Source organism: Danio rerio, chromosome 14 (genome assembly GCF_052040795.2).
Source record: "Danio rerio strain M-AB ecotype USA chromosome 14, GRCz13ab, whole genome shotgun sequence".
In the NCBI taxonomy this organism is placed as follows: Eukaryota; Metazoa; Chordata; class Actinopteri; order Cypriniformes; family Danionidae; genus Danio; species Danio rerio.
Genome location: NC_141034.1, coordinates 237,501 through 264,800, shown reverse-complemented (window position 1 = coordinate 264,800; position 27,300 = coordinate 237,501). Strand labels below are relative to the sequence as shown.

The window sequence follows — 27,300 nt, the reverse complement described above, 5'->3', positions numbered from 1 at the left end:
GTGATTTAAATTAAATATTTGCATACTGATAAGCTGGAAACTCCTGATCATAGATATGTGTGTGTGTGTGTGTATATCTCTGGCTCTGGATGGCCAGTCCTCCACTGCACCTTGCTCCCGCATTTGTTTTAAAGAAGCTAGCCTGTACCAAGATGGCGGCTCTATTGACGCAGTCCTTCCAATAGACATCAACAGCGTAGGCGATAACTAATGTAAAAATCAATGATGTTGATGTATTTCCAACTGAAACAGAATATTAATTAGGGGCGGGGCTTTCATGTTTCAAATCTTTCCCTCGTTAGTAAAATAACGATACCAGGTGTTGATTATTTAATTACTTTAATAAAACAGTTGATTTGAATGAATGCATGGTTTTTGGGTTATGATACACTCGATAATGCTTTGTTATTAATCCTGGTGATGTTTCACACACTTCAGGCCAAAAGTACTCCCAAAGTGATCCAAAAATATTCCTTGACCTTAATTTCAGGAAATAAGAAGGCTTAAACACCTCTAATAGTGAAAAATATCTGTACAATTGAATTATTCAAATATGGCTGATTCATTCATTCATTCTCCTTTAGCTTAGTCCCTTTATTCATCAGGGGTCACCACAGCGGAATGAACCGCCAACTATTCCAGCATACATATCCAGCTGCAACCCAGTACTAGTACACTCATTCACACACACACACACACACACACACTAGGGGCAGTGTAGTTGATCAGTTCCCCTATAGCGCATGTGTTTGGACTGAGAGAAACCGGAGCACCCGGAGGAAACCCACACCAACACGGGGAGAACATGCAAACTCCACACAGAAACACCAACTGACCCAGCCGAGACTCAAACCAGAGACCTTCTTGCTGTGAGGCCACAGTGCTGCCTATGATGGATTCCCCTGTCTATATTTATACTGTATTATATTGTTGTGTAGGCTAGTCTGTCACCCTTGATCGTCCGTTTATGTGTTAAATATAATATTTAAATATTTATATTATTTAAATAATATTTAATATTTAAATTTAGTTTATTAAATATAGATGTCACGTGTTTACATGCTCAAGCTCTGGACTCAGCACTCGGTTACTGAAAGCTTCATCACAAACTCCATCATCCTGTGCGTTCTGCCGTGCGTCGTCACTTCCGGTCGGGCGTGTGTGCGCAGGTCTGATTGCGCCCGAACGCTCTTTACTATATATGGGCAAAGCCGAGCCGTCCGCGCGCCGCCGCCACTTCCGCGTTCGGGGAGCAGCGATCAGCCGGTGACAGAAGCGCAGATCCGGTCCAGTTCAGCTCCGTTCAGCAGTTATTCATTCATTCAGTCCGCCGTTTACCGGAGGAGAACACGCAGACATGTCCTACGAGCTCAGTGAGTGCACAACCAGTGTGTGAGGGAAATCTGTACACATGTAGAATGTGTGTGTCGTTACTGAACTCGTTTCATTGTGATGACAGCGAAGCTCGTGTATGTATGTGTGTGTGTGTGTGTGTGTGTGTGTGTGTGTGTGTGATCTGTATGCACAAACGCAAAGAATGTTTGTGTGTGTGTGTGTGTGTAAGAAAGAGTATCGTTACCGTGATCGTTTCATAGTGATCACAGCAAAGCTCTTGTATTTACCTGTTGTGTGTGTGTGTGTGTGTGTGTGTGTGTGTGTGTGTGTGTGTGTGTGTGTGTGTGTGTGTGTGTGTGTGTGTGTGTGTGTGAATCCATTTGCCATGTTTTTCCGGGATCCTCCAGGTCAGGAAACCCCGTGATAACGCCGTTATTGACCTGCAGAATCGCGGGATTGTAGTTCATTATGTTTAGTGAGTGTTTCCGCGGAGTAAAGCGTGTCGTGTTTTAGTTTGAGTGTTATTATTAGGATTGTGTGTGTGTGTGTGTGTGTGTGATTTCTCTGACTCTGATCGTGTTTGAGCATCAGGAACAGTCTGACAGTGGATCAGCCTATGGCGTGTGATTAGGGGCGGGACTTTGTTTCTCATTGGCCAATGGGCGGGCAGGGTGTGGAGACGGTTATGTTGGCTGTGGGGCGGGATGTAATGAACATTATTATTAATATAATAATTCAGATTTTCTCATTAATAAAACAGTAAAGCGCTATTATTATATAACAAAGAGCATTGAGAGTGTTTCTATATGTCTATGATTGTCTAGGGCTGGATAAAGACCTGTAATCTTGTGTTTCCTCCGCCTCAGGTTCTTCAGTGCCTCCTGCATGCAGTGACCTGTTCATATTCCAGATTTATTTATAGTTATATTTTCACACTACTGTACCACATACACAGGGGTTCAGCACCAGCTGCTAGTGAAATAATATTTTAGACCCCTAATAATAATAATAATTATAATAATAATAATAATATAAATTTTCCTCTTGCTTGGGCACATTGGATAATTTGTCATCTTAGCACAGTAATTCTCTAAAGGATATGACTAATTAACTTAATTAAACATTTGCTTTAGGGAATTACTGTGCCAAGACTATCTAACATAAAAATATACCTCCATTTCCGGTAGATGCTCCTCCAGCATACCACTCTCAATCAGCCTAGCATAAAGACATGTATTTTAAACTTTAATTAGAAAGAAACTTTAATTTAATACGAGTTTAACAACGGTTTCTTGTTATAATGATTGGTTAGATATTCCTGTAAGCTCGGCTAATTTCTTGCACAACTGATTTATTCCTGAAGCTGAATTCTGTCATATTTTGGGGAGATAAAAATGATCCAAAATTATTTGAGAGATCACGTAACCATGCGGCACGGTGGCTCAGTGGTGTTGCACTGTATCCTCACAGCAAGAAGGTCTCTGGTTTGAGTCTCGGCTGGGTCAGTTGGTGTTTCTGTGTGGAGTTGGCATGTTCTCCCCGTGTCACATCCGCTGTGTAAAAAATATGCTGGAATAGTTAGCGGTTCATTCCGCTGTGGTGACCCCTAATGAATAAAGGGATTAAGCTGAAGGAGAATGACTGAATGAACTCGCGTGACCTGCCGGTGTTCAGAGCTCCGTCTGTCGTCAGCCTGATTGACCGCTGTACGCTGGATAAATATACTCGTGTCTAGTAGATGTTGGTGTTCATATTCTTCCAGTGTGTCCATGAGCACCCCTGCTGGCAGGAAGTGGAGTTGCACTTTCATTCAGGCTGTCTGCAGTTTTTCTTCTCACACAAGACAAAGTTTGTGTGTGTGTGTGTGTGTGTGTGTGTGTGTGTTGTGCAGTTCATCGTTAGCTGATGTTGTGTGTGTCTCCGCAGAGCGAGTGTTCGCCAGCCTGCCTCATATGGAGAGGGGCGTGGCCAAAGTCCTGGGCGGAGACCCGAAAGGAAACAACTTCCTGTACACCAACGGCAAGAGTGTGATCATCAGGAACATCGAGGTGAAACTTTCTGTTTGGAAATGCGAATGATGAAATCTTGCTTCTGTTGCGCTCTCTGTGCGGGAGATAATCATGTTAATATGTTAATAATGTTAATAAACTCCGCGTCGATGCTGATATACAAGAATACGATATCTGATGACATTGACCATGCATGATGTTATTATTGTGGGGAAAATACAGTCAATGATTATTTAATGTTCTACAGTGCACATAATGTTGTTTTCATCACAGCCTCACATTAAGATTGAAGAATTGAAGAGTGAATGGGCTGTTAATTATTAATGAACATTTAGCTGTTAATCTGATACTCTCTGACACGCTGACATACTGACTGAATATTGATTAGAGACTGCGAACTCAATCAATATTGGAGACTGAGTAATCAATAATTACTCTTAGCTGATGTTCATTTCTCTATGGTGAATCTGTTTAATTAAAGCTGCTTCAGTATTGTGAGACTCGAGTGTTCAGCCTGTTTCTGCTGGCTTTGATCAGTTGCTGAATGTTCTGATCGACGGGCTCTTCAGTGTCTTTCTGTTGTTATTTTTAAGAGCATGAAGGAACACACACTCTGTACTCCAGCATGACTTTACCATGTGTCCAGTGTGCTGCTTTCAGTCCAGCGGTTATTACCATTGTAGTTTACTGTGTGTGTGTGTGTGTGTGTGTGTGTGTGTGTTTGTCTGTGTGTGTGTGTGTCTGCAGAACCCTGCGATCGCTGACGTCTACACCGAGCATCCCCATCAGGTCATCGTGGCCAAATACTGTCCCAGTGGCTTCTACATCGCATCGGGCGGTGAGTGAGTGTGAGTGCGTGCGAGTGCATGTGAGTGAGTGAGTGTGTGTGCGTGCGAGTGTGCGAGAGTGTGTGCGTGCGAGTGTGTGCAAGTTTATCTCTGTGTGTATGTTTATCTCTGTGTGTGTGTGTGCATGCGATTGTGTATCTGTGGGTGTGGGTGTGTGTGTGTGTTTATCTCCGTGTTTATCCCTGACCGTGTGTGTGTGTGTGTGTGTGTGTGTGTGTGTGTGTGTGTGTGTGTGTGTGTGTGTGTGTGTGTGTGTGTGTGTGTGTGTGTGTGTGTGTGTGTGTGTGTGTGTGTGTGTGTGTGTGTGTGTGTGTGTGTGTGTGTGTGTGTGTGTGTGTGTGTGTGTGTGTGTGTGTGTGTGTGTGTGTGTGTGTGTGTGTGTGTGTGTGTGTGTGTGTGTGCGTGCGCGTGCGCAGACGTGTCAGGGAAGGTGCGTATCTGGGACACCACACAGAAGGAGCACCTGCTGAAGTACGAGTATCAGCCGTTCGGCGGGAAGATCAAAGACATCGCCTGGACTGAAGACAGCAAGAGGCTGGCGGTGGTGGGGGAGGGGCGAGAGAAGTGAGTGACCGCTGCTGGACACGCCCTCTGCTGACTCACTGACTCTGACTTTGTGCTGACATCACCCGTGTGTATGAGAGGGAGTGTGTTTGTGAGAGTGTGTTAACTGTGTGTGTGTGTGTGTGTGTGTGTGTGTGTGTGTGTGTGTGTGCAGGTTTGGTGCAGTGTTCCTCTGGGACACCGGTTCTTCAGTGGGGGAGATTGTGGGTCACAGTAAGATCATCAACAGTGTGGACATCAAGCAGACGCGTCCGTATCGGCTGGTGACCGGCAGCGACGACAACTGCACCACCTTCCTGGAGGGCCCGCCGTTCAAGTTCAAGTGCACCATGACCGTAAGCAGACATGTGTGCGTGTGTGTGTGAATACGTGTAGTTGTTTCAAAGGGTTCATCATGTAATAATGTGCACAAATACACCCGTTTAGGAAACTGCTATGATTGTACATGATATACTCAACATTTAGTACAAGTGATGCCATGAACAGAGCCAATGCTGCTGAGACGCCATCAAAACACAGAGAAATACAGTAATGCATGAATCACAGCTGCAGACTGTAGTAAAGCAGCTCTCGTTAGTGCGCGCGTGTGTGTGTGTGCGCGTCTGCGTGTGTGTGTTCTCATCCGACCTCATTAAAGTATTCTAGTTGTGAATTAGAGCTTATTTCCACCTGCTGCACCGACTAATGGCAGTTCAGTGTTGTTTACCAGCTGGAGCATCCTAAAAGATGCTGAATGGACTGAAACACACACACACACACATGCAGTCTTTAATCTGAATAAACGGCGCATGCAGATGAATATTGAACAGTCTGACCCAGAGAAACTGCTGTAAAACACCTGACAGCACAGAAGACTGAGCACGTCTTATTCCTGGCCTATAAACACTGATGTTTGTTCACAGCAGAGGCGGCTCAAACTAATGCATGCAGTTACACTGACACGCCCAGAGGCGGAGACAAACTAACATTAAACACTTATGACTGAAGAATTAGTTCCAGACTGATTGTGTGTGTGTGTGTGTGTGTGTGTGTGTGTGTGTGTGTGTGTGTGTGTGTGTGTGTGTGTGTGTGTGTGTGTGTGTGTGTGTGTGTGTGTGTGTGTGTGTGTGTGTGTGTGTGTGTGTGTGTGTGTGTGTGTGTGTGTGTGTGTGTGTGTGTGTACTATTTAAGTCATTTAAAGTGTTTTTGATCTGTATTTTCTGCTGGGAGTTGTTTGGTTGTTACTGTAATTGTTTTTTAACAATAACGAATCCTCAGTAATGAGTCTCAGAGGAGTGTGTGTGTGTGTGTGTGTGCGTGTGTGTGTGTGTAGGATCACAGCCGCTTCGTCAACTGTGTGCGCTTCTCTCCTGATGGAAGTCGTTACGCTTCTGCCGGGGCTGATGGACAGGTGAGTGTGTGTCTCTCTCTTTGTGTGTGTGTGTGTTCATCCAGTCTAAATGGTTTGGTAATGTAGTGTTATGTGTTATGTAATTACGGTTTAAACTGTGCATGTGTGTGTGTGTGTGTGTGTGTGTGCGCAGATCTTCCTGTATGATGGTAAGACTGGAGAGAAGCTGTCGTCTCTGGGAGGAGAGAAGGCTCATGATGGAGGGATCTACGCTGTGAGTGTGACTCTACTCGTGTTCACACAGCTCTGTTTATCAGCACAGTTCAGATCATCACATTAGAATATGCCTGAAGTGTACGACTGAGCAGGAGAAGCTCTATATCTGATCATTAATCTGCTGCTAAACTGTGCTGTGGTCAGCTGCGCCTGCGCTTATCAACACAGCTAGTATGATGATGATGATGATGATGATGATGATGATGATGAAGGTGTGCGCGCTCCTCCTCAGGTGAGCTGGAGTCCTGACAGTACGCAGCTGATCTCCGCATCAGGTGACCGGACGGTGAAGCTGTGGGACGTGGGCAGCGGGACGAGCGTCTCCACCTTCAGTCTGGGCTCGGATGTTCTGGATCAGCAGCTGGGCTGTCTGTGGGTCAACAAACACCTGCTGAGCGTCTCTCTGTCCGGATACATCAACTACCTGGACAGAAACAACCCCAACCGCCCGCTGCGCACCATCAAGGTCTCTCACACACACACACACACACACACACACACACACACACACACACACACACACATCTACATGCATACACGCAGTCATACGTGCTGTCACACAGGTGTGACACACACACACACACACACACACACACACACACCTATATATACACACTGTCATCAAGTTTTATTTATGTTTATTTATGTGCGTGTGTGTGTGTGTGTGTGTGTGTGTGTGTGTTTTTCAGGGTCACACTAAGTCCATCCAGTGTGTGACGGTCCACAAGGCGGACGGACGGACGAGCATCTACTCCGGCAGTCATGATGGACACATCAATATCCTTCATTACTGCACACACTGATCATGAGTACTCAGAACAACACTGCTGAGGTTTACAGACGTGTGTGTGTGTTTGTGGGTGTGTGTGTGTTTGTCCTTAACGTGTGTGCACATTACTGGGATGCGGAGAGCGGGGAGAACGAGGCGTTCGTGGGTAAAGGACACTCCAATCTGGTGTCCAGGATGATGGTGGACGACGCAGAGCGGCTGGTGACCTGCAGTATGGACGACACCGTGCGCTACACTGACCTGAAGAAGAAGGAGTACAGGTCTCACACACACACACACACACACATGCACGGACATTGATACACACACAGATAGCTGTATTCACTCACCCACACACACACACACACAGACACACACAAACCTGCATACACAGACAGCCACTTTCTCACACACACACACACACACACACACACACACACACACACACACACACACACACACACACACACAGCTATATACATACAAACACTCAAACACACTCACACAGACACGCACATTCCTGTATATACACACACACACACACACTGCATATACACACACTAAACTGTATAAACACCTGTATCAACACACACACACATACACGCATAAACACACCTGCATACAGATGAGCACCCTTGTATGATCATGACGTGTGTGTGTGTGTGTGTGTGTGTGTGTGTGTGTGTGTGTGTGTGTGTGTGTGTGTGTGTGTGTGTGTGTGTGTGTGTGTGTGTGTGTGTGTGTGTGTGTGTGTGTGTGTGTGTGTGTGTGTGTGTGTGTGTGTGTGTGTGTGTGTGTGTGTGTGTGTGTGTGTGTGTGTGTGTGTCTTTCAGTGCGTCTGATATGGTCAAAATGGACGTGCAGCCGAAGTGTGTGAGTGTGGGGCCAGGAGGACTCGCCGTCACTGTGTGTATCGGACAGGTACAGAATAGCCACACACACACACATGCACACACACACGACCCATACACTTTAGAATGTGGGAAAAGCAGTTTAAATAAACTACTTAGGAAGATATTTGAATGTCAACTAACTAAACACACTTCAAAACATCACATTTGAGATCAGGATAATGTGTGTGTCTGTGTCTGTGTCTGTGTGTGTGTGTGTGTGTGTGTGTGTGTGTTCAGCTGGTTCTGTTGAAGGACAAGAAGAAGCTCTTCACTCTGGACTCTCTGGACTACGAGCCCGAAGCTGTGGCTGTTCATCCTGGAGGCGGGACTGTTGCTGTGGGCGGAGCTGTAAGTGTCCAATCACTGGGCTGTGTAGGGCTGTCAGTATGGCTTTGATGTATGTTCACATGCTGAAGGTGATGCTTGATGCTGCAGGATAGAGAGCTGTATTATCTGCTGTGACCACAAGAGGGCGCAAAACAAGCAAACCAGATTAAAGTCATGGCGTCTTACTCGAATATAATGACACTCCCTTTTGTTAAATGAAATCGGATTTCCTTCAGGTGCATGTGGGGGAGATTAGAAATGAAGTGAAACACATCAATAAACGTTCAAGTGTGTTTCCTGCACAGGATGAGTGTGAACGCTGCTCATAAACACCATCTCTCAGATCATTTCTGACAGCCTCACCAGCATGATCAGTGGAGCTCCGAGTGGCCAGTAAGAGTGACTGATGATGATGATGATGATGTGTGTGTGTGTGTGTGTGTGTGTGTGTGTGTGTGTGTGTGTGTGTGTGTGCAGGACGGGAAGGTGCATCTGTATTCTGTTCAGGGAAACACACTGAAGGATGATGGGAAGGCGCTGGAGGTGCAGGGACCCGTGACGGACATGTCTTACTCTAAAGATGGAGCGTTTCTGGCGGTGACGGATGAGAAGAAGGTGGTCACGGTGTTCACCGTCGCCGATGCGTACAAGGTGAGTCAATCTGCAGATGATTCATTACAGACGATTCCTTCAGCTCTGCACGCTCGCGCATTGACGGTCATTAAAGGCAAATACTGTTTAATTAAGCTTATCTGATGTAGTTAATTGAATATTTATGAAAGGATGTGAAATATTCTACAGATGTCAGCTGGTTTAGGCCTGTCATGATGTGTCAATACCACATTCATTCAGTGAGTTATATATATTATAAGTATATTCCGTCAATCATTCATTCATAACTGCATTTAGAAATGAAGCTAATAACTGTATTTATGAACAATCACAGGCTCAAATGATTGATTCAGCAGCAGATTCGTTCATTAATGAAGACGGACGTTCTGCTCGCACTGTTTTCAGTAAAGAAACAGAAACACCACACTATATATAGGGTCAAGTGTGTTAGAGAAGGGAAGCACACAACTCCCCTGCAGCCAGTCAGCAGGAATGGGCGTGTCCACTTACAATAGCATTGATTATGCAAAAAGGGGTGGAGTCTTGAGTTATGGGCATGTTTGTTTTGATGCCTTCAGATATCAAGAGCTGTGTGTGTGTGTGTGTGTGTGTGTGTGTGTGTGTTTGTTTTTATTACATGGTGGGGACCTCAGCATGATAGCACACTCACAAAGTGGGGACCAAAAACATAGTGGGGACCGATCGCCCGGTCCCCACTATGTTTTGCCTTTAAAAGACTCAGGGGGCGTTGCTGATATGCCTAGTGCAGTTTTTTTCACTGATCCCCACCTTGACCATTTACCTGAATTGAGTGTGTAAGTGTGTGTCGGCGCACTGCTCTATAGCGGTCCTGTAGTCGGATGGCGGTACTGCACCCTGACACACACTTACACACTCTGGCTACTGCACATGCGCAGATCTCATAAATGAATCCGACTTTAATCAACTTAATTAAGATCTATCATCAAATTATTCGAATTTTTGGGTAAGTTAGAATGTTTTTCACCATCATAATGTAATAGAATAGGTTATATGACAAATACTTATGTTGCATATTTTGACAGTTATCAGGTATATTTAATTAAATGTTTTAACGAATTTCCTGGGTGTTTTAATCGATGTTGTTTCAAATTACGTATTAATATAACACTGATAAGACACAAAATACAGTTCGGTATGTAATTTAACTTGTTTACACGAGTAAAAGTTACTCGCGCTAATGTGCTAACGTGCTAACTGCCCGGTGCTACGTGAGTCAGAGGCCGGGGTGGAGTGCATGAGCCGCGGTCAGACAGTCACCAATCACCGGGCGGCTAAATGGATCGACGGAGGATAAAACCATTAAAAGATGCGGAGAAACACATCACCAGCTCCACTGACAAGACCCATTCACTGGAAACCGAATATATAGAAGGTTACTAAGGTATGTTTTCATAGTTCTTGTATCGTACTTTTTAAATGGTTAATTGCTTTAAACATTTAACGTTAATCCTGAAATAACACTATTATATACTATTTTTACGTTAATGTAATAATATAGAGGTTATAATTAAAATGTGGGGCTATCTGGTCCTAGAAATGTACTTAATTTATTGTTCTATGACGTGTAAAAACGTTTTATTTTAGATAAATAATTATAATAAACTCCAACTTAGTGTAAAACATATATAAAAGTACATAATTGTTCACTGTGTGTGTTTTATTTATTTATTTGCTGTCAACTGGTAGCCTTTTACAATAAGGTTAAATTAGTTAATGCTGGTTAATGCATTTACTAACATGAACAATGAATAATACTTTATTACAGTATTTGTTCATGTTTGTTAACTTTAGTTAATGAAAATAAAGTTGTTCATTACTAGTTGAACACGCACAATGCATTAATTATTGCAATGCATTATTACTGGTACAAGCATGAATTTAGATTTGAATGATGCATTAGTAAATGTTAAACTATGATTAATAAATGCTGTACATGCATTGTTCATTACTAGGTCATGTTAGTAAGTACATTAACTAATAAAACCTGATTGTAAAGTGTGACCTGTAAACAATTGAAGTGGAAAAAAAGTTCTTTAAAACTGTCCTAAGAAAGAAGAACAGGTGTTCAATAGTATTAGAACAACATTGTTGAAAGGTTCCGATCCACTTCAAAAGGTTTACTGTATTTATAATTCACACACAGAGAGAGGATGCTAATGTGAGGTTTTTGTAGTTTTTGAACCCTACACATTAAACTTTTAGGTCAGAGTTTGCGTTGTCCACATTTATTAAAGGAAGTTTTGTGGTTGAGTACAAATGATAGAGCTTGTGGAAGCAAAGCATAGATGAGATATTAATAAAAGTACTCTCTTTATGTTTGACTTTATATGGTAAAACAAGAACAGGTGGTTAAGTGTTTTCCCCATTCAAATGTACATGTATATATTATATTCATTCTGTTTGTATTCATGCCATAGTTTAGCTTTTTATTGCTATGAGAGGGCATAATTAAAATGTTGCTTGCTCTTTTCTCTTAGTTTTGCAGCATTGATGCCGATCATGAGGACGATCTGCACCCTAACTGCACTGTCAATAAGATCGTTGTTCAGAGAAAACCTCATTTGTCCCGTTTTGCAATCAGGGATATTTTCTTTGGAGAGGAAATAACGTTTGACTATGGCGCATGTGATTGGCCTTGGAGAAAGGTTTGACATTTTGATCACTTAATACATTAATCCTTAATACATTCAGCAAAGCTAAGAGTTTTTTAATGTTAATATAGATTAATATAAATATTAATCTATAGAGTTATAGAAAATATAGAGTTTGCATCATCCATAAGAGATAATGAAATCAATCTCTTAATATCTTCTTCTTGTCTTAATGGGTAAAAAAGTTTAATTAATTGGGTAATGCTTTACTTTAAAGGGGGGTTCATAAGACTGTCATGAAAGCTTTATAGTCATGAAAGCTTTATAGTTTTATAGTTAAAGCTGTTTTTAAATAGCTTTCATTGAAGGATGCCCATATGACTGCAGAAGAGAACTGCTTCGACAACTCTCTGATGAGGTATGTTTATTAGTATTAGTATTATTATTATTATTATTATTAGTAGTAGTAGTAGTAGTAGATGTTGTTGCTGTAGTAGTGCATTTAATTGTAATTATTTAACTTAGTGTGTGTCCTAATTTATGAACATATGCACTAGTGTAACATTGTGGGGACCAGAGGCATGTTAGAGAGGCTGTGAAACACACTTAGTCCTCAATACACACACAGTACGGTCTGACATAGTGGGGACCAGGAGCCCTGAGTACTACTGTCTAATTATTATTTTTTGTTTTTTATATTTAGCTTTCATTGAAGTATGATCATATGACGAGAAGAAGAGAACTGCTCTGCTCCAGTAGGAGACCCACAACCCTCTGATGAGGTGTGTTTAAATTTAATAATAATAACAATTATTATTATTATTAGTAGTAGAAGTAGTAGTAGTAGTTGTTGTTGTTGTAGTAGTAGTGCATTTAATTATAATTATTTAACTTAATCAAAATCTAGAAATGAAACAGAGTGTGTGTCCTAATTGGTGAACCCATGCACTAGTGTAACATTGTGGGGACCAGAGGCATGTTAGAGAAGCTGTGAAACACACACAGTACGGTCTGACATAGTGGGGACCGGAACCCTTGAGTACTGCTGTCTAACTAATATATATATATTTTTATATTCAGGTTTGCTGAAGTATGACCGTATGACAGAAGGAGAGAACAGCTCTGCTCCAGTACGAGACCCACAACTCTGATGAGGTGTGTTTATTAATATTGTTGTTGTTGTTGTTGTTGTTATTATTATTATTATTATTTCTAGTTGTTGTAGTAGTAGTAGTAGTTGTTGTTGTAGTAGTGGTGTATTTAATTGTAATTATTTAACTTAATCAAAATATAGAAATGAAACAGAGTGTGTGTCCTAATTGGTGAACATATGCACTGACATTGTGGGGACCAGAGGCATGTTAGAGAAGCTGTAAAACACACTTAGTCCTGAATACACACACAGTAAGGTCTGACATAGTGGGGACCGGGACCCTTGAGTACTGCTGTCTAACTAATATATATATTTTTATTTTTTTTATTCAGCTTTGATTGAAGGATGACCATATGACAGAGGAAGAGAACTGCTCTGCTCCAGTACGTGACCCACAACTCTCTGATGAGGTGTGTTTAATGTTGTTGTTATTATTTTTATTAGTAGTAGTAGTTGTAGTAGTTGTTGTTGTAGTAGTAGTAGTGCATTTAATTGTAATTATTTAACTTAATCAAAATATATAAATGAAACAGAGTGTGTGTCCTAATGTATGAATGTATGCACTAGTGTAACATTGTGGGGACCAGAGGCATGTTAGAGAAACTGTGAAACACACTTAGTCCTGAATACACACAGTAAGGTCTGACATAGTGGGGACCGGAACCCTTGAGTACTACTGTCTAACTAATATATATATATATATTTTTTTTTATTCAGCTTTTATTGAAGGATGGAAGGATGACCATATGACAGAGGAAGAGAACTGCTCTGCTCCAGTAGGAGACCCACAACTCTGATGAGGTGTGTTTAAATTTAATAATAATAACAATTATTATTATTATTAATATTATTAGTTGTAGTAGTGAAAGTAGTTGTTGTTGTAGTAGTGGTGTATTTAATTGTAATTATTTAACTTAATCGAAATATAGAAATGAAACAGAGTGTGTGTCCTAATTGGTGAACATATGCACTGACATTGTGGGGACCAGAGGCATGTTAGAGAAGCTGTGAAACACACTTAGTCCTCAATACACACACAGTAAGGTCTGACATAGTGGGGACCGCGACCCTTGAGTACTGCTGTCTAACTAATATATATTTTTTTTATATTCAGCTTTTATTGAAGGATGACCATATGACAGGGGAAGAGAACTGCTCTGCTCCAGTACGTGACTCACAACTCTGTTATTGCATATCAGATTTAACGAACCGTTTACTACGGATTTCATGTAATTTTGATAACTGTCCATTAATCAGATGTCATCATGCTGCTGTGCCGTCAGCCAATCGTTGTATTGCTGATAATGATTTTGAGGATCGATAGATCTGTCACAACACACAGTCACAACACATTTCAGATCAGTTTAATCTGATTCGCAAACTTTTTTGAAGAACCAAATTAGCCTAAGATGAGTTATCAAGATTAAAAGATCCAGGATCTGTAATATAATCTTAGATTATTTAAGCGAGGTCCGAAGAACAGACCCCTGGACCCTTGAGTACTACTGTCTAAATTATATTTTTCAAAATAAAAATTATAAATTATATATAAAAATATATAAAATAATTTTTTATAAAATATTTATAAAATTATATATAAAATATATATTTTTAATTATATACAGTTGAAGTCAGAATTTTTAGCCCCCTTGTTTATTTCTTGTACTAAATTTCTGTTTAATGGAAAGCAGATTTTTTAAACACATTTCTAATCATAACAGTGTTAATAACTCATCTCTAATAACTGATTTATTTTCTCTTTGCCATGATGACAGTGAAAATTATTTGACTAGATATTTTTCAAGACACTTCTATACAGCTTAAAGTGACATTTAAAGGCTTCACTAAGTTAATTAGGGTAACTAGGCAAGTTATTGGAGGGATAATAATATTGACCTTAAAATGGTTCATAAAAAATTAAAACTGCTTTTATTCTAGCTGAAATAAAACAAATAAGACTTTCTCCAGAAGAAAAAAATATCATCAGACATACTATGAAAAAATTCCCTGCTCTGTTGCACATCATTTGGGAAATATTTGTAAAAAAGTTTTAAAAAGGTGGGCTGACTTCAACTGTATATACTTTCATATATATATATATATACACAGTTGAAGTATTAATTATTAGACCCCTTGGAATTTTTCTCTTCTTTTTTAAATATTTCCTAAACGATGTTTAACAGAGCAAGGAAATTTTCACAGTGTGTCTGATAATATTTTTTCTTCTGGAGAAAGTCTTATTTGTTTTATTTTGACTAGAATAAAAACAGTTTACATTTTTTTAAACACTGTTTAAGGGACAAAATTATTAGCCTCTATAAGCTATATTTTTTCTCTCGATAATCTACAGAACAAACCATCGTTATACAATAACTTGACTAATTACCCTAACCTGCCTAGTTAACCTAATTACCCTAGTGAAGCCTTTAAATTTCACTTTAAGCTGTATAGAAGTGTCTTAAAGAATATCTAGTCTAATATTATTTACTGTCGTCATGGCAAAGAGAAAATAACACATTAATAAAACATTATTAGAAATGATTATTAGAAATAGTTATTAAAACTATTATGTTTAGAAATGTGTTGAAAAAAATCTTCTCTCCGTTAAACAGAAATTGGGGAAATAATAAACAAGCTGTCTAATAATTCTGACTTCAACTGTATATAAAGAGTTTCATTGCAGAACGAGATATATCCATTTAAAAAAATGTTGGTAATTTTGACATTATTTTTCAGGACATCAACAGTCAAGTTCATTCACAATTTCTGTACATTAAACTATAACTTGAGCTCAGTGAAGGCCAGGGACACAATATTTTCAAATCCAGGATATTTTTTATTTAATTTTATGTCTATAATTAAATAAAAAAAAACATGCCAAAATGCTACATATTAATCCAACCCACATTGTCAAACATGGAATAATATATGCAAAGATTGATTAATAATAATAAGATTCTAAGTTAGATTTGGCCAGAATGTACACAACATAACATAGCATAACTTTTTTTTTTTTTTTTTGCAAAACGCTACATCCACCTTAGGCTATATTATACTACATTAATACCATTACCAAAAGCTAGTGAATCAATGTTTTGTTTGATAAGTAAGATTAAGTTAGTTAGATAAATGACCTTTAGCTTGGTACAGAAAGAGTGGGGGGCGGCTCCTTCCACACCGCTGCAGAAAACCAAACCTGTATGATTAGAGCGGGCGGAGCTGAGTCCGTGACACAAACTTGCCTCGCTATGTCATATTTAATGAATTATTTCACTGTAATAATAATAATAGCTTATTTATTTGGTTGTGAAAAAGCTAAACCGTTTTCTCCATAACAACCTGTGCCCTTTAAGTTCCTTTGTAATAAATCAACAACAACAAGAATTAATTTTAAATAATAGGTGCAACCACATAAATAAATCTTCAGATAGGCTACTCAGCTACATTTAAGAAATTATTTAAAAAATAAACTTATAAGGGACACTTGCAGACAGGTATCTTGTGATGGGGAGTAGGAAAAAAGGCGCTCCTAGGCCTTCTCTTGACATCAGCGGAGACTCGTTCCCTGCTGCATTTGTGTATTGTTGACGCAGAAGTATCTTATTCTTGTCCACTTTTGTGGCCTTTTTATTATTTTTTTGTGAAGTTGAAGACTTCATCTTCTATCGCTAAATCAATGAGCAAACTCTGAGCACTTCACCGGCGATGACTCTCTTCCCAGGGCATGCTGAGCTCGCGCCGCATCCTGAACGCTCTCTAACTGTTATATCGCACTTTGTAAAGAAACTGGTCTGACGGATATTGCGTTTTGTGAAAAAAAATACGTTTTGTACTTGGCCTAAAATGTGCATTCTTAAATGTTATTAATGGCAGCAATTCACACATAGATTAAGGTACATCTGAACAGTGATTTCCAATAATAAAATCCAAATGTCAAAAAATGCCGTTTATCGCATTTTGCAACCAAACTCTTCATATGTATGTGTGTTATGATTGTATGACTGCAGAAGAGAACTGCTCTGTTCCCACAACTCAGTTTTTCTGGGACTTGAAAACAGACGCTCAGCAGATTTTAAAGGGTGGAATCTTGATCAAATCGTGGGTTTACACACAAACATGTAATACAGTGCCAGATTTTCTGGATGTTATATACACATTTGTATTTGTAAACATATACCATATTGTTTTAAATGATGTATTTTTGTGTGGGTTTTTACATTCAGAGAAAGTTACAGTGGATCTTGATTTTGGAGAAGGTGAAGTCCAATCTAAAAGGTAAAAATATTATTTATTTTTCTGATCAGAATTTTTCTTTTTTCAGAATGTTTATTTTTATCATGATATGTATGTGCTGTGTTTGAAAACTATTTTTAAGCTACCATCACACGCTTTTACCCATTAAAAAGAACAACACAAAATCAAATAAATATTTTGGTAAGCTTTATGCAAAGAAGTCAACTCTCAGACTTGATTTTTACTTTCAGAGTCCCCTCAAGTATCATCACCATGGTACAGTGTCTGTGAAGATAGTGAAGCAGACCCAGCATTCACAAAAAAGAGAGGTATGATCATTTAAGTTAATTTGTGACTGACTTGTGTTATTGTACAAGTCCAAATGCACAAGCTCATTTACATAACATGTAGGGTAAAACAGGACAGAAGCACATTACTTCTATGATGATTTCAGTACAGTGGCACTTGATGTCTCATTTCATGTTAGTTAAACAATATTGCTAAATACTTTGGAAAAATATACTAATTGCATATCTGGTTACACTTTATTTTAATAATTTACTTTACTACTACTACTATATTCATATTGTACTAATTTTGAGCGTAACCTAACAGTCTGCTGTACTGTACTATTTACTGAGACCAATGAGAGTCAGTTTTATTGAGGTAACCTTAACTGTCAGCTAATACTCTACACTCTAAAATTAATAAAAATAAGTAATAATAATTAAATTAGCAGTTTTTCATAATTTGTTTTTATGAAATCTGTTTGTTTCTGCTTTTGAATTGCATTATGGGATCTTGATCTTTCTTCCAACAACTTTTAATCTTAAAAAGTAAAAAAAAGTGACTTTTTGTTTGGGTTGTTGTTGTATATTATGCTACAGAAACCTTGTAATAAATTGCCGGTACATTTTCTGTTATTCTAAAGACTTATTTATCTCTATATATTATTTCTTATACATTATATTATTTCAAACTACTAAAATGTCAGTAAAAGTCACTTTGTTAAACTGTAGAGTTGAATTTTCAACATCAAAAGTGCACAGAGCAGAGATCAACATCCCATAATGCAATTCACCACCACAAAAAAAAAAAAAAAACACTTGTAAATCACAAAATACAGGAACTGGTAATGAACAGATATCTGTTACAGTGTAGTGTTTTGAGCTAAACTTGAGCTAACAGTCTGCTAATACTCTACTGATAATCAGATGAGCGTTAGTCTTATTGAAATACTCTAATACATAATACTTTACGGTGAGATAATTAACGTAGTTGCAGAGTTACGCATAGTTAGAAGAATGTCTAAACTGGACTATGGAATAAAGTGTAACCCCATAAACCAGATTTGAAGTTAATAGGAAGTATTTTTTAATCCATCTCCATCTTAAGTATTTTTAATAATAGGCAAGACATATTTTTCTAGCAATTTCTATCACAATATTAAACTAACATAACAGCACATGTTGTAAAAATGACTGAACATTTATGCAACTAAAACTTCTTTTTTATATTTTAACCACCCATAGGTCCCATAAAGAGAAGATCCTGGAGCAAACAGGAAGTACATGCTGTGGTGAAAGCTGAACCATTGGCTCTAAAAACCAGAGATTGGTCAGCTTTGGATTTTTATATTAAAAACTGAATCTCGACTCTTTAGATAAAAAATCTGAATAACACTTTTATAGTAAGTATACACTATACATCATTAGTTTAGCACTAACTCTACATTAATAGACTTTAGGAAGCAGTTTATAAATACAGCTTCAAACGCTGTATTCTTGACTTGACTTAATTGTATTTTCGTGCTTTGTTACTGATTCATTTTTCATTACTACATTATGTATTGCATTATTTACAAACTATTTGTATATAAGAGTAGTTGGTGGTTCTTAAGATAATTCAGAATGAGTTATTAAATGATTAATAAACTATTCAAATGAGCATTTATACATGTTATATTCAGGCATATAGTAATTGTAACCATGTGTGTTAGTAAATGCTATAATAACACAACTTCATGCAGTTTTGTGACCTAAGGACTGTTTATAGTTGATAAATCCCTTATAAATGTCAATTTAAGGCTCAGTATCTAATGAACAATAAATCTTTGCAATCTTATTAAAAAAAATTCTGTAAAGTCTAAACATTACAAAATAAAAATACAACATCATTTCAAAACAACACAATTAACAATATGGCAATATTCATTTCAGTGTTTCTGTGATGTTTGCACTGTACAGTAATTTTATATTTTGATAAGATTGCAAAGATTTATTTTTCATTAGATAATTTCATTTGTGTATCTTGAAATTAATGAAAAAAAAAAAAATATATATATATCTTCTTTGGCCTTAGTCCCGTATGATTGCGGGGTCGGCTCTTTTTGGAACAAGGCCTTCAGTTTTAGACTTGTCCATATGATAACGACTTTTTTACACCTTCCGGCCAGCCTGTCATATGGGCCTGTCACACTCATACACTACGGACAATTTAGCCTTCCCAATTCACCTGTAGCATGTCTTTGGACTGTGCCTTTGCACCCGGAGGAAACCCACACGAATGCAGGGAGAACATGCAAACTTCTCACAGAAATGCCAACTGAGCCGAGGTTCAGACCAGTGACCCAGCGACCTTCTTGCTGTGAGGCGACAGCACTACCTACCGCGCCAATCACTCCCCCTTTTAATTTATTTCTTTTTTCTGTTTAGAATATAGCTGAGATTTTAATTGTCATTTATAAGGGATTTATAAAGCATCAATAGTCCTCACTTTACATTAGCTCACAAAACTGCATGAAGTTTAGTTCATAAAGCATTTATTATCAGACAGAGTAACCATTACTATATGCCTGATTATTAAGATATATAAATGTTGGGTAACACTATAATAACGGCACACAATGAATCATTTATGAAACATTAGTAAATAGTTGAACGTTTGTTAAGCATTAACGCTACATTAATAGACATTAGTAAGCAGTATATAAATTATATTTATAAATATAAATTACAAATATTATTGACTTATAAGCACAATTATAATGTGCTTAATGATTGTTTTCATACTTGGTAAATAATGCAATACTTAATTTAGTAATGAAAAGTACATCATTAACAAACCAGATATTTAAAAGTAGTTGGTGTTTTTTTTTTTTAGATAATTCAGAATGTGCAAGTAAATGATTAATAAACTATTCAAAATAACATTGATAATTCTTATTATTCAGGCATATAATAAGTTGTTTAGTATGTTAATAAATGCTTTATGAACTCAACTTCATGCAGTTTTGTGATCTAATCTAAAGCGAGGGCTATTCATGCTTTATAAATCCATTATAAATGACAATATAAGGCTCAGTTACATTATATACAGGAAAAAATGACTATTAATTTCTACTTATTACAAGATGCTCAAATGAAACTGTATCAAATGAAAATTAAATCATTGCAATCTTGTCTAAATATAAAATTGCTTTACACGTAATGTATTGTTAAATTATTATATTGTTGTTTTATCAAATGATGTTGTATTTCGACACTCCTGTTATTCAGCAATGTTTAAAATTTACAGTAATTGTATTTGTTTAGGTACGATTGCAAATACTTATTGTTTATTTGATACTGAGCCTGGCAACGCAGTGGCACAGTAGGTAGTGCTGTCACCTCACAGCAAGAAGGTCGCTGGTTCGAGCCCTGGCTGGGTCAGTTGGCATTTCTGTGTAAAGTTTGCATGTTCTCCCTGTGTTAGTGTGGGTTTCCTCCAGGTGCTCCTACATGCGGTACAGGTGAATTGGGTAGCCTAAAATAGTCCGTAGTAAATGAGCGTGAATGAGTGTGTATGTGTAAGGATGTGTCCCAGGGATGGGTTTCAGCTGGAGGGGCATCTGCTGCATAAAAACGTGCTGGATAAGTTGGTGGTTCAATCCGCTGTTGCGACCCCGGATTAATAAAGAGAAAACCAAAATGAAAATAAATGAATAAATGAATGATTCTGAGCCTTTAATTGTCATTTATAAGGGATTTATAAAGCATCAATATTCCTCACTTTAGATTAGATCACAAAACTGCATGAAGTTGAGTTAATAAAGCATTATTTAACATGCAGAAAAACGTATTATATGCAGGGCTCCAAACCGGTTCAAGGAACGGAAACAAAAACGGAATCAAATGACATTTTCAGCAACAGAAACGAAAACCGAAAAAAAAATCAACTTTAATCGTTCTGAACAGAAATGTTTACAGTTAAACGGTTAATAATGTTATTTTATCATTCTCTTTATTATATGAATTTGGGAGACAAAAAGCATTAATTTAAAGCAGTGGTTCTCAAACTTTTTTCATCAAGTACCACCTCAGAAAAAAATTGTCTCTCCAAGTACCACCAAAAATGAGCAGTATTGAAATACAGTAGCGTAGTAGGCCCAGTAAAGCGGCTACAACTCTGCTCAGATAAAAAAAAAAACGTGGCAGATTACCTCAGAAATATAGGCTATGTGTCATATATGGCATATTATATACATCATTTTTGATAAATTTTAAAATATATGTAGCATGTACATGACATATTTCATTCCTCCGCGTACCACTAGAAGGAAGCCCGCGTACCACTAGTGGTACACGTACCACAGTTTGAGAACCACTGATTTAAAGCATGTGAACAAATGCGACGGTGACGCTCGTTTTTATATAAACTATAAATGTCTGGCCGTGATGCGTATTTAGGCCTATGCCAGTCTATAAAAAGATAATGTAGCTTAAAACACTTTAAAATTTTAGAGAACGTAATAAAGTTTGCACAACCAATGTTTGGTCTTAATAACCTGCCCATAATTAAACGTCATGTAGCCTACTTTTTGATTACTTGACCAGCGGATTAATGGCAGCACCAGCGGATAAACGAGATCTGAGCATAATAGGTATGACCAATATGTGCATAACCAATATGCAAAGTCAAGAGAGTGCACGACTGTCTAAAAAAGGGTAACGTAGCCTAAACTGCGCACACTTGATTATGTAATGTGTGAAATCGTGGACGCATCTCAAAGAGCAAAGCATAACTTATTAAATGCCCATGCTTAATCGGTCATCGATAAGGTCTATCGGTTTTAAAGGGTTGCCGACAATAAATCAATCGAGTAATCGTTAGCATCCCTAGTTTAATCAATGAATGTGTTAAATTTAATATTTATATTAAAGATGAATAAGGCAAGAATATGATAATGATACTTTTTAGATTTTTACACCTACAAAAATATCTTGTGGTAGTGCATTTGTTTAATAAAAATCTTTGTATATAGGTTATCTGTAAAAAACGCAATCAGAGCCAATGACATGTAGAAGTAGTGTTGCCTAAACGGCTATTAAATTTCTAATAAAATTAAAACCAAAGTATAACTCATTGCATTTTTCGTTTGATAAAAATATACAGAAACGAAATAAAATCATAAGGATGCAGGTTTGTAATTTATGTTAATAATAATAAAATGACATGCTTAGACTATAAGCTTAACGGCTATACGCTGCCAATAGGCCATTAATAAATATTATTTTACTTTGTACTGGATTATAATGTATATTTTACAATAAAAACTAAATATAGCATGTCTTACTGTCATTTAAAACAAGTAATTCAAAATACACATCAGAACTGTAGACCTGCAGTGTGTAAACTGTATACAGGGGGTGTTGGTCAATCAATAGCCTACAGCACATAATTGAACTAATTATGATGCTAACTGTAATTTAGCTCTTAATATAGGCCTACAATATATTTTCTGGTGTTTAATTTTGCATGAGCAAATAGCAGTATAGCCTAAAGTAAATTTTTTAAAAAGATTATCATTTACCCTACCTGCAGCACATGTGAGAGGTGGATCTGCAGCAAATTCACTTACACACTAAGCTATATCTATTTAATTTATAACAATGTAAACTTGACGTCACAGGCCGTTCATCTTTGAACGCAAAAGGCATTTTTAAGTGTCCTAACTTGTCTGCTGCTGCATAATGGGATGTTTCTTTACAAAACTGTAAAAGTGCGCTTTAGCATGTCAAAATGAAAGCAAACGTTCAAAAGAGTTCTGTGTTTTGTCAATTTTACTAATATTAATAATAATGGATATAATAAATTTAAATGATAATTGCACTGTGCAGTGTACTAAATATTTTTATTAGGCTACATAACTGAAAAACTATTTCATAACAATTTTTATAATTTAATTGCTATTTCATATTATACAACATCTAAATGTAGCGCCGGGCCTGCGCTCGATACCAAGGAGTGGGGCTGTGTGTAGCGCCTTTAAACAGCGTGTCAATCAATAACCAAAAGCAAGTTCATATTATAAATATGTCTTATAATAATGATACTTATTGAAAATTCATTTAATCTTACCCCTCGTATAGATTTTTTAGTTGCACCATTAAAAAAACAAAGCACTCTAGAGCCCTGCAATACTTTGTAATTAAATAAAGTTTTTTTTTTTTTTTTTTTTCTAGAAAACTGTTTTCTGAATATTTTGTCTATTAAGGAACGCAAGAACAGAACCGAAAAAATATAAATTCTGCTTAGAGTGAACCGATTGGATTTTCTTTTCTTTTTTTTTTTTTTAGCCCTCATTATATGCCTGAATAGTAAATGTATAAATGTTAATTTATATAGTTTTTTAATCATTTATTTACTCATTCTTAATGATCCTAAAAAACACCAATTATTCTTAGACAGTTTGTAAATAATGCAATACTTCATTTAGTAATGAAAAATAAATTATAAACAAAGTATGAAAACACAAAAATTTAGCACATAACACATGCATATAAGTCAACAATAGAGCATCTAGCTGTGTTTATAAACTGCTTACTATTAATGTAGAGTTAATGCTTAACAAATGATGTCTATTTGGAGTTTTGGTTGCTTGGTTATATGATAAAGGTCTCTGTGCATTTGTGGGGTTCAGTTCTTTATAAATATATTTTTAATGTTTTTTTTTTCAATAGTTAAAATACGACAGAAACAGAAATAGAACATACTGGTGGGTTTTAAGAGTTTACTCAAAAATGTACATTATATTATTAATTACTTGCCCTCATCTCACTCTAATCCCCTGAGACCTTCATTCATCTTCAGACTCAAAGGAAGATAACTTAGATGAAGTGCAAGAACTCCTCATCCTCCATAGACAGCAAGGGATTGAAACAATATGAAGGAGAGGAATTAATAACAGAATCTTCATTTTGGGGTGAACTAACCGTTTAATATTGTTTGCTATTGCACTTAACTAAATGTGTATACAGACATGGAAGAGTTATGTGGAAGCTTGTTATACCCAATGAGAACTGCTTTTAGACATGCAAGAGAGTTTCATGGATTTTGTGTTTACTGTTTTTTTGTGTTTAAAGGTTTTGTGGAAATTATTTATAATAAATATAACATTTATTAAATCTATTCTGGACCATTTCCTGATTGGATCTTGAGGTTCCTTCTGTATTCAAATTACATTTTTTATAAACTGACCTGCTCTTCAAATGAAAATTCTAAAGCAGTTTACTGTCAAATTACTTGATTGAGGTTTAAAATTTAATATTAGTAAGGGTGCTGATCTGATCCCCACGTTGCCTAAAAACCGGTAATGTGTGTGTAGAACTGGTCCTTACTTTGACTAAAAAACGGTAATGTGTGTGTAGACCTGGTCCTTACTTTGACTCAATACCGGTAATGTGTGTGTAGACCTGGTCCTTACTTTGACTCAATACCGGTAATGTGTGTGTAGACCTGGTCCTTACTTTGACTCAATACCGGTAATGTGTGTGTAGACCTGGTCCTTACTTTGACTCAATACCAGTAATGTGTGTGTAGACCTGGTCCTTACTTTGACTCAATACCAGTAATATGTGTGTAGATCTGGTCCTTACTTTGACTCAATACCGGTAATGTGTGTGTAGATCTGGTCCTTACTTTGACTCAATACCAGTAATGTGTGTGTAGATCTGGTCCTTACTTTGACTCAATACTGGTAATGTGTATCTGGAACTGGTCCTTACTTTGTCTCAAAACCAGTAAAGTGTGTGTAGAATTGGTCCCCACTTTGTCTAAAAATCGGTTGTGTATGTGGCGGACCCCACTTCTACACAAAACCTGAAATGTCCCCACAAGTGACCACTGTGTCAGGTCTAAAAAAAAATTTGCGGAATATCCAAAATCTGAAGTGATTTTATGAAATAGTTTGTGTTTTTGTGTGGCAAACTATTTTTTTTATGTCTCTAACATCATCAGAAAGGGCGGTCCCCATTACGTAACCACCGTGACAGGTGACCCCCACAATGCACAAAAACAAGTATGTGTGTGTGTGTGTGTGTGTGTGTGTGTGTGTGTGTGTGTGTGTGTGTGTGTGTGTGTGTGTGTGTGTGTGTGTGTGTTTCAGGAGAAGAGTGAGTTCTACGGGCATCATGCGAAGGTGGTGTGTCTGTCCTGGTCTCCAGATAATGAGCACTTCGCCACCAGCGGGATGGACATGATGGTGTACGTGTGGACAGCCAGCGACACTGAGAAGAGGATCAAGCTGCCGGGTGAGCAGTGTGTGTGTGTGTTTGTGTGTTTGATTTGTGTGTTTTTTTTGTGTGAATTTCTTTGTGTGTTTGATTTTTGTGTGTGTTTGTTGTTCTATTTGTGTGTGTTTGTTTATTTGTGTGTGAGTGTGTATTCATTGTTCATTTGTTTGTGTGTGTGTGCAGATTGTCACCGGCTGCATCACGTCAGCGGTCTGGCCTGGCTGAACCCCAACACACTCGTCACCACATCTCACGACGCCTGCATTAAACAGTGGACTCTGAAAATCTGAGAATCTCCTCCTCCTGTCTGATGTTCCACTCTCCTCCTCAACAGCTCAGACGCTCTCGCAGGAAAACAAGCGCAACAATCACACACACACACACACACACACACACACACACACACACACACACACACACACGCACACATACATATACATATACATATACATATACACGCACACATCCAGACGACACACGCGTGACATTCCAGAAGCAGAGCTCAGCGTTCCTGAGGCCACAGGGAGCAATAATGTGTGTGTGAGTGTGTGTGTGCTGTGTGTGCGTGTGTGTGTGTGTGTGTGTGTGAGACAGAGTTGCAGGCGTTCGTCTGGCAGTATTGGGCTCTCTTCTACCCCTATCATGTTCATTTACTGTATTGTTGATTGGATGTCTCTGGTTAATGTTTCATTGGGTGGATGTGATTGATGATTATATTAATAATGAGAATAAAACACTTTTTATGCACTCGTGCTCCTGCTGCTGATTTACACAGACGAGCGCTCCTCACTGAAAACACTTTGAAGGGAAACATCGTCTTCCTCGCGTGTCGTTTCTTGTTTCTTGAACAGCACCTCAACATGATTTACTCAGCCGCAGTTTTCTAGAGAGTAGGATTTACTTTTTAATCGTGTTTTCTGGAGAACAGCTGTATTTAAATTAAATGTTTTAGGAATAATTTGTCCTAAAAAATGTTGAATCTTCTCCTCAGTTGGTGTGAAGTCCTTGAGTTTCGTCACTCTGCTGATGTAGACACGGAAGCAGATATTCTGAAGAGTTGGAAACCTCCATTATAGGAAAAACAATATAGCCTATGACTGAAATCAATAGCGATTTGTTTTTCAGCATTCTTCAAAGTGTTTTTTTTTTTTATTAAACCAGTTTAGATTAAGTGAAGGGTCTGTAAATGATGACAGAAGTTTCATGTTTTTTAAAACTATCTCTTTAAAACAAAAACAAGCAGTTGTTTGGGTCAGATTTATTTTATCTGGGTCAAGTTTATTTTAAAACAGAAATAGCAGAATCTGCTAGATAAACCCTTGTTACTTCTACAGCAGTAGAGTATTATTAATTTATTAGTATTATTAATAGATTTATCTTTACTATAATACTGTGTGTATTGACGTAAGCATGACGCGCGTTCACCTGCAGCTGAAAAAGCGGGAAAAAAGAGCGCGAGAATGTGGCGGGCGCGGTAAACACCTCATTGTCGTTTGCTTAAACTGACTGAATAATACGAGTCGATATGATTAATAACTTGATTGTAATTAACAGCGCTCTAACAGTACCCACATCAAGTGTCAATAGAGATCCGAAAAACTGACTGTTGGACATGTTTACCAGCAGCAACTGAACAAAGATGGCCACCATGAGGACTGGAAGAGGTAAGACGTTATTAGATGTTTATTAGACTAGTGACTGTTATAGATTGTACAAAAGCTGTTATTTACTCTTTAATTTACTTATCACTGATCGACAGAGGGCGC

The 27,300-nt window shown here is 37.8% G+C and overlaps 2 protein-coding genes and 2 long non-coding RNA genes across 17 annotated transcripts in view; 3 read left to right on the top strand and 1 right to left on the bottom strand.

Annotated features, from left to right (window-relative positions):
* The first annotated feature begins 1,226 nt into the window (after positions 1-1,226).
* Positions 1,227-26,281, top strand: wdr1 (WD repeat domain 1). Of its 2 annotated transcripts, none has more exons than XM_087280313.1 (15): positions 1,227-1,373; positions 3,262-3,383; positions 4,092-4,182; positions 4,609-4,756; positions 4,911-5,091; positions 6,069-6,146; positions 6,280-6,360; positions 6,595-6,828; positions 7,052-7,144; positions 7,261-7,412; positions 7,965-8,052; positions 8,262-8,372; positions 8,829-9,002; positions 25,408-25,552; positions 25,718-26,281. In XM_087280313.1, the coding sequence occupies exons 1-15, from the start codon at positions 1,358-1,360 to the stop codon at positions 25,822-25,824; spliced, it is 1,821 nt and encodes a 606-aa protein (XP_087136439.1). In that variant the 5' UTR covers positions 1,227-1,357; the 3' UTR covers positions 25,825-26,281.
* Positions 9,835-24,183, top strand: LOC147833809 (uncharacterized). Of its 11 annotated transcripts, none has more exons than XR_015506996.1 (13): positions 9,835-9,948; positions 10,219-10,386; positions 11,483-11,650; positions 11,953-12,014; positions 12,300-12,378; positions 12,677-12,751; positions 13,082-13,159; positions 13,467-13,550; positions 13,864-13,914; positions 16,973-17,024; positions 17,234-17,311; positions 18,515-18,599; positions 24,114-24,183. It is a non-coding gene; the product is annotated as an uncharacterized LOC147833809 (long non-coding RNA). The 11 variants fall into 11 exon arrangements; XR_015506997.1 differs by lacking the exon at positions 24,114-24,183 and adding an exon at positions 16,757-16,847 and having other exon boundaries at positions 10,223-10,386; positions 18,515-19,681; XR_015506998.1 differs by lacking the exon at positions 24,114-24,183 and adding an exon at positions 16,757-16,847 and having other exon boundaries at positions 18,515-19,681.
* The window catches only part of LOC141377644 (uncharacterized), a 5,727-nt gene continuing 4,131 nt past the window's right edge, over positions 25,705-27,300 (bottom strand). Inside the window, exon 4 of the long non-coding RNA XR_015507010.1 lies at positions 25,705-27,300. This exon is cut by the window's right edge and continues 923 nt beyond it. This is a non-coding gene — a long non-coding RNA (uncharacterized LOC141377644).
* Positions 26,947-27,300, top strand: part of slc2a9l2 (solute carrier family 2 member 9, like 2) — a 29,717-nt gene continuing 29,363 nt past the window's right edge. For 2 of the 3 annotated variants that reach the window (XR_015506992.1, XM_087280979.1), the window contains exon 1: positions 26,971-27,198. The gene's annotated coding sequence lies outside the window, so the exon portion shown is untranslated. Of the gene's footprint in view, positions 27,199-27,300 lie in introns of all 3 variants that reach the window. The other variant, XM_087280980.1, reaches the window with a different exon arrangement.

Coding starts and splice junctions, on each gene's coding strand:
- wdr1 (XM_087280313.1), top strand. Junction 4,183..4,608: donor CTTCTACATCGCATCGGGCG/GTGAGTGAGTGT, acceptor GCGCGTGCGCAG/ACGTGTCAGGGAAGGTGCGT. Junction 7,413..7,964: donor CTGAAGAAGAAGGAGTACAG/GTCTCACACACA, acceptor TGTGTCTTTCAG/TGCGTCTGATATGGTCAAAA.